This window comes from Helianthus annuus, chromosome 13, assembly GCF_002127325.2.
Source record: "Helianthus annuus cultivar XRQ/B chromosome 13, HanXRQr2.0-SUNRISE, whole genome shotgun sequence".
Classification (NCBI taxonomy): domain Eukaryota; kingdom Viridiplantae; phylum Streptophyta; class Magnoliopsida; order Asterales; family Asteraceae; genus Helianthus; species Helianthus annuus.
In genome coordinates this window covers 5,083,613-5,090,980 of record NC_035445.2, presented here as the reverse complement: position 1 = coordinate 5,090,980, position 7,368 = coordinate 5,083,613, and the positions used below count along the sequence as shown (strand labels likewise).

The 7,368-nt window shown below is 37.8% G+C and overlaps 1 protein-coding gene across 6 annotated transcripts; it reads right to left on the bottom strand.

Annotated features, from left to right (window-relative positions):
* Positions 1 to 1,563: 1,563 nt before the first annotated feature.
* Positions 1,564 to 3,893, bottom strand: LOC110897356. Of its 6 annotated transcripts, none has more exons than XR_002568579.2 (5): positions 3,784 to 3,892; positions 3,653 to 3,710; positions 2,606 to 3,258; positions 2,397 to 2,509; positions 1,564 to 1,956 (listed from the first exon to the last, which is right to left on the bottom strand). XR_002568579.2 is itself a non-coding variant. In XM_022144111.2 (3 exons), exons 1-3 carry the CDS (start codon positions 3,841 to 3,843, stop codon positions 1,667 to 1,669), a joined length of 408 nt encoding a protein of 135 aa, XP_021999803.1. In that variant the 5' UTR covers positions 3,844 to 3,893; the 3' UTR covers positions 1,564 to 1,666. The 6 variants fall into 6 exon arrangements, 1 of the variants encoding a protein (XP_021999803.1); XR_002568581.2 differs by having other exon boundaries at positions 2,413 to 2,509; XR_002568578.2 differs by lacking the exon at positions 1,564 to 1,956 and having other exon boundaries at positions 2,249 to 2,509.
* Between the last annotated feature and the right edge of the window lie 3,475 nt (positions 3,894 to 7,368).

Below are 7,368 nucleotides of genomic sequence, written 5' to 3'. Positions count from 1 at the left end.
GTTAAAGGCGTCAACATGTTAATTTAAACCTTTGAGTGACCTTTTAACGAACCCGAAGCTTAACGATGCTCGGTTATACTTTCGGGAATACCTACAACCTAACTTGAAGGGTTAAAAGTGCCAAAAATGAAATTTATATTAAGTTAAAAGGTTGAGGGACTGATTCTGCCAAGTTGTAAAGTTGTTTTATTGATGTTGGGCCCTTAAAGGTTTATGGATAAGTAGTTTAGTGGATTAGTAGGAGTGTTGGGTTAATGGTTGTAAATGGGCTTTTTGGATAGTTATGGGCCTAGGGTTTAAGATAAATACAAAATTTAATCGATAAACAGTTACTTGAGATGAGATCGTCCTCCGAAATCCTATAAGCAGTCAACGATATTTCTTCTGCCCCGGTCTTGTGCTCGGCGTCAGGTGCTTTGCAGCATCCTGACTACCACTGGGCGTGCCTTTTTATTTGGGATTACATTCTTAGGTCTGTTTGGTAAGGCTTAATGGAATGGATCATTATCATTCTCTGTCTAGTTTGGTTATCATGTGAGGATGAAAAGAATCATTACTTTATGTTGTTTGGTAGGCAAGATATGACGAAGTAATAAAATGAGTGGTGAGTGGCAGTGGTCGGTGGTGATAGGTGGCAGTGGTAGCGGTGGTCGGAGGTGATAGGTGGTAGTGGTAGTGGTGGTCGGAGGTGGCGGCAGTGGTGGATGGTGGCGGGGCAGAGGTGGGTGGCATCGTTTTATCATTTTTATTTTAAAACACATTTTTTGTGCATATCATTGACTATAAACCGAATTTTACGGTCACGAACCGAACTGTATGGATCAAATTCACGCCATGTCACACAAGGAATATATTAGTTTACAACCCTGCTGGATGGTAACATATTTTTTTATGTGATAATATTTGAAGGCTAATTTGGTAGTTTCGTTCATGTGATGATATTTGAAGGCTATTTTGGTAGTTTTGTTCAGATTCAAAGGGGCGTAGAAGATGGTGATATACGGGGGCGGGAAATAGTCAAATAGTTGAATTATTAAATAATTTCCGCTGTATCTAAATTTTTGAATGGTGAGCATAAATTCTTCTAATACTCCTAAAATGCATTTATTGTTCACTTTCCGAGACTTAAACATGCACCACTTTGATAGGAGTAAACACTAGTTAGTGTCACTAGGCCAAGAGATGATCAATCATACACATTTATTAGATGTTAGAAGTAAAAGTATATTTGCTCGAGTTTTTTTTCCTTTTCTTTTTTAATAGCAACGACTTTCTTGTATTGGAGAGCGTGTTGCCTTATTCTGGCCAAACTATTTTGTCTTAACCGGGCCCACGCTAACATGAGTTTTTTTTCTCTAGTATACATCCATTGTTAAAAATAATAATTAAATACATTATTTTAGTGAAATATCTATATGTACCATCTTAATTACTCATGTTAATATCAAATGCATCATGTAATAACAGGTTGCTCTCTTTGTTAAACTAGATAAGTCAATTATACAAGTATTATTATTATTTTAAATATTATTTGTCTAGAGAGTTTTGAGTAAGAAGTTTGGGTTGTTTTCACAAACTTTTAAGCTTAAATTAAACTATGCTTGCTTCCACAAGCGTGTGAAATAACATATCATTTTTATGCCATTACATGAAATCTTGAGAAAGCTCACAATGTGAAGGGAAATATCGTAAAACTAATACATACAGGAAACATATCGCGCGTCAACCAAACTAACTCCTTGAGATTTTCTTCGAAAGCACAAAAACGGAGAACCAAACAAGCAGCAGAAGTGCTACAGAGGGTAAGAGTGACACAGCAATAGAGGCTGCAATATGCCTGCAGAAGGAACCGTAGACGTTGCAAATCTTGGTCCATCCTGCGTGATTGTTTCCTTTGAATCCTATGTATCCTACTCCTGCTGCTCCTGTTGCAGAAGCCATAATACCTAACAGCAGCTGTAACCATACACATTATTGTAATTAGTAAGTTATAGTTTATTCTTTTAACCCAAAAAGTTAACAAAATTTCTACAATATAAGAACCGACAGCATCAAGTGCCGCTAAAAATTCTTATCGTCGCTAAAGGTGTACAACCACTAGCGACGACACGTCGTCACAATATACCTACGTCGGTAAAGACTCTGATACTTAGTAGCCACAAAATCTCCGCTAAAAGTCCTTTTTTATCTTTTACTTTTTTTTTTTTTTTTTGCATTTAAAATCATTTCCGGTTTTCAACGATACACAAAACCTGCCAATTTCCAGTTTTTTCTTCTCAACTCACAAACAAACTACATAAACATAATAATTATATAAACATCCTAAACCTACTTAAAAGTTATTCATTTAATTCACATATTAACATCATAACATTGCATAAAACGTGTAAAACTACATCATGTTATCATCACCGCCATTGTCTTCGTGTCCGTCGTCTTGATCTGTGGCTTCATTTCAACTCGAAGTGACTTCGTCTTGATCGAAGATGTGGTGGGTGGGCGGATTTATCTAGCATACAGACATATATACACAAAAAAATCAAGAAATTAACAAAATATGTTACAAAATAAAGAAGAAATTCAACTTAAAACAAACATTACTAACCGATTTATAGGAGAATTTGGTGAAATTGATGAGAATGAACCGATTTGGGGGAGAATCCGTGAGAAAGGTGAAGGGTTTGGTGGGAAATGGGGAGAAAGGGTGAGTTTTGTAATGTAGGTTGTGAAACTAACAATGGTTTGGTTTCAGTTCCGTGTTCATCAAGTGAAGAATGTTGGAGCACGATTGAACATGATAGTTTTATTATTGGTTTATATATATTTGGCAAGAATCTTCGCGTTGTGAACAAGTTCATGGGGGATAAAGATATGCCAAATGTTATATGGTATTACTATGGGAAGTTCTATAGAAGCGGTGAACACCAAAACTGGTCAATGTATCCAAAAAAAGAATCAAAAAGTCTCTTCCTGGAAAAAAGATTTTCAGAGGGTGGAGGCTGCAAGAGCTTTTGTCTCAATTGCTTTCTAATGTGACCGATGAGTGTAAAGCTAGTTTGACTACAGTACTTTGTTTATTATTGACTTTTGTCTCAAAGCTCTCATCGTTCACATATAATGGCATGACTCAGTTTCGTTACCTGCCATATATCTTTTCACAAAAGAGTGTAAATTTTCAAACAATCCATCATAGATCTCTTAAGAAGCCACCAAAGTTTTTTGAATTGACGATCAACACCTTCCAGCAACTCCATAAGACTGATATGCAAAATTGAGGGCAATTATAAATCATGATTGATTTTACCAAAATATTATACAGAGATACCAAACCAGATTCAGTATAAATATTTTGACATCTTGTTGACTCAATCAATCCCTAACAATGACTTTTAATTTTAGATTCTATTATATACAAACTTAACTGTGTTTAAAAAAATTATCTTGGTCTAATTTCCATTATACAATGCGTGTGATATTCAAAATCAGGAGGAATATGATCGGTAAGATCCGCAATTCACATAAAAAAACCCATCAAATCAAACATATATAGTAAATCGTAGATCCACAAAATCGGCTCAAAAATTTTATAGAAAACGTGCTAAATTTGCAACAGATTTAAGACGAATACAAAATTTAATCAATAAACAGTTACCTGAGATGAGATCGTCCTCCGAAATCCTATAAACAGTCAACGACGTTTCTTCAACATCCTGCAAGATGCGATCAATTCTCAGTCATGAAAAAATCAAAAGGCAAAAACAGATGACGGACGATACCACTCACACATGATTTTGCGATATCAATGGGCTCGATTTCATCAAACAAGGACGATACTGCGGTCATCTAGCTAATTGTCTGACGGCAGAATATAACCTAACAAAAGAATAACAACGATAGTAGGCTTTTATAATTGGGTCACCCAACAAAAATTCACAGTTTTTGCCGATTTTTTAATTTTCATTCTACCCCCTCCATTTATTTCTGTAAGTGTAATCTTTCATATCTTCAAGTTGTAATTTTACATCCAAATATTTTTTCTCACCTAGCTATGGTTTTGTAGGTGAACAAACATAGGTAGGCGAGAATTAACATACATGGGTGGTTGTTTCATAAAAGTCAACTTCGGCTAAGTCATTGTTCGTTCATAATAAATGTGTTCTTGACGTCCTTTGTCCCGGTCCTGTGCTCGGCGTTGGGTGCTTTGCACCCTCCTGACTACCACTGGGCGTGACTTGATATATGGGATTACATTCTAAGGGTCTGTTTAGTATGGTGTTATAGAATGGATGGATAATGGAATGTACGAGGTAAAGGAATGAACCATTATCATTCTCTGTCTTGTTTGCGTACCATGTGAATGAAAAGAATCATTAATATGTGTTGTTTGGTAGTCAAGAAAAGACAAAGTAAAAAAATCAATGGTGAGTAGCGGTGGTCGGTGGTGATAGGTGGCAGTGGTAGCGGTGGTCGGAGGTGATAGGTGGTACTGGTAGTGGTAGCGGTGGTTGCAGGTGGCGGCGGTGGTTGCAGGTGGCGGCAGTGGTGGATGCTGGCGGGGGCAGGGTTACTAATTGTGGAAATTTGGCTGAATCCCAAAAGGATTTCATTAGCTATAGGAAGTTGACAATCCTTCCCAACCCAATCCCTTTGTGGGACTACTCAAATCAATGTTTCTGTGATTCTGGAGAGCCGCCATCATTATGTCACTACACTACAAGAGAAGAGGCAATACTCGCCGCTAAAGCTAAAGGTACTAATCCTCGCTGTTGATACATATTATGTGGTCGCGACTCGGTTCGGTTCAACTTGGTTTTGACACGGTTAGGTTCGGCTCAAGCCCGACATCACGACATTCCTCCGTCGTGCGCCCCAGAGTTTGACACGCGAAGCACGGAGAGCCGCAACCAATTCCCGTTTACACATCATCATGACATCATCAGGATGATGTCATGATGATGTCACAAAGTTGGCTAATCTTACAATTTGATGAATACAGAGAAGATGGACGTGCATGTTTCATGTCTTTGGGCCAATCAGAAAACAATGCTTGGGCCTATAACGATTTGGAGATACACATTTGGGCCAAAGCCCATTATGGACGAATCACAAAGGATCTCGACGAAACAGCCATGTTTCGTCGACATGATCCATTTTCGTCTAGCATTTCCTTGTTTCGCCAAGCTTCTGTTTCGCCAACTGTGATTCGCCGAGTCTTAGTCTGTTTCGTTGTGTCTGGTGCTATAAATAGACAGTAGTTAGACTGAAAATGTTAGACTCTGGAGAGAGCACATTGTTGAGAGCACAGAACACACACACACTTTGAGAGTTTATAGAATACATCTGTAAACATTGAGCTTGTAACTGAACCTTTCATACGCATTAATACAGAGGTGGTAATCGGTGAATATTGTGTGTCGTGTATTTGTGTGTTCTATCTCGGTTTGCCTTTCCGGTTGGATTCCGCACAACCGGGTTGGTTTGTACACAAGGATTAGGCGACTAGATCCTCCTAGCCGGACCTACAAGTGGTATCAGTGCTTTGGCTCTTCTCCTTTTTAAAACCGAGTGTTTTCGGGTGTTTTCCGGGTGTTTGAAGTTTTTATTTTTCTTGAAAAATCTGGTCAAATCTTCAAATATCTTGTGTTTTTGCTTTGTGTTTTGTTAAAAACCTTGTTGTTTATCATGTTCTCATGTTAGTGGTTGGTTTTGATTAATCATTTTAGCAAAATCGCGTGTTCGGAAAGTCTCGGGTCACCGGAAAACTCATAGTTTTACCGGAAAGTTTATAGTGTTCTTGCCATATTCATAGTGTTCTTCAAAAATTTACACTTTTTGATCTTTGAGAAATTATTTGGAAAGTTGTTTGTGCATTGAGAAGTGTTAAAACATTAAAATATTAGAAACCATGCTTGGTTGGTGAAATGGGTATGTCTTAGCCGAAAGAAGGAACTGTTGTGTCAGGATAAGGATAAATTTTGAAAAGTTTACCAACCCCTGACATCTTTTTCGACGAAACACATCTTGGCGAAACAAAACTTCAGTTTCGTCATAAGTATTATCAACCAAACAAAATTCATTTTCGTCAACTATACACTTTTGGGCCTTTGATTTGCTTGTTAATTATTTGGACTTGTTTCGTCAAAATAGAAAGCTCACATTAATAATTCTGTTTCGTTGACTAAAGGCCCAAAATTGAAAAGTTTGTTTCGTCAAGAGCCCAAAAGCAAAATTTAAAAGACACAAAGTTTGTTTCGTCAATTTAACACGTGATTACTTTTGGGCCTTTGATTTGCTTGTTAATTATTTGGACTTGTTTCGTCAAAATAGAAAGCTCACATTAATAATTCTGTTTCGTTGACTAAAGGCCCAAAATTGAAAAGTTTGTTTCGTCAAGAGCCCAAAAGCAAAATTTAAAAGACACAAAGTTTGTTTCGTCAATTTAACACGTGATTCTGTCTTTGGGCCGGTTTCGCCATCAAAAAGCCAATTAATAAAACAGAATTTTTATTTTCGTTATATTAATTTGGGCTTACAAAGGTTGGGCCTTCATTGTTTGTTTCGTCAACAAACAATAGCAGAATTTGTTTCGTCAAGCCCATAAAGGATTTGTTTCGTCAATTAAGTTGGGCCCTCTTTGTTTCGCTGATCACTTGGGCCTTTGATAATCTTTGGCCTGTTTCGTCACTCATAAGAGTTGGAAACTTGTTTCGTCGAAACACTTGTCTACTTTTAACAGAAGGTTGCAATTATTATTTAACTGTTTGATTTGAGTGTGTTTCTCAGGTGTTCATTCATAAACATCAACGATGAATCCAAGTTGGTGGGGAACTCCGGCTCCGGATGAGGGAAAATACAGGAATACGAGTTTATCTCCCTCATGGGCCGAATCACCCGTATCCACTTCTTCGCAAGCAAATGCTATACCAACCGGTCAATGGGCTTTCGTATCAAATCAGACGCCCAGTATTCAAAGCATTTTATTGAGCGAAAGCGAAACCGGAAGTTTGAATCGGCCTCCTAAGTTGATGCACTTAAATGAATATCCAGGATGGGTTGATAGGTTCTACACTTACGTGCTGGGGCAAAATACAGAGTTGTGGTTACGTTTCACCACAGATTTCGATCAAACAATAGAGGTTGCCGCTTCATCTGCTGCTACGTTTGCCGATCTTCCAGAAGATCAGAAAAAGACGTATGATCTGGAGAAGAAAGCATATGCCATTCTCACTCAGGCATTAAGCAAAGATATCTACCATCAATTTGTCAGTTTCAAGACAACGAAGAAATTGTGGGATGCGTTGAAGACCAGAGGGGTAGGTAGTGAAGCAACACGTCAATTGCGACACGATCTACTCAAGAAAGAATTCG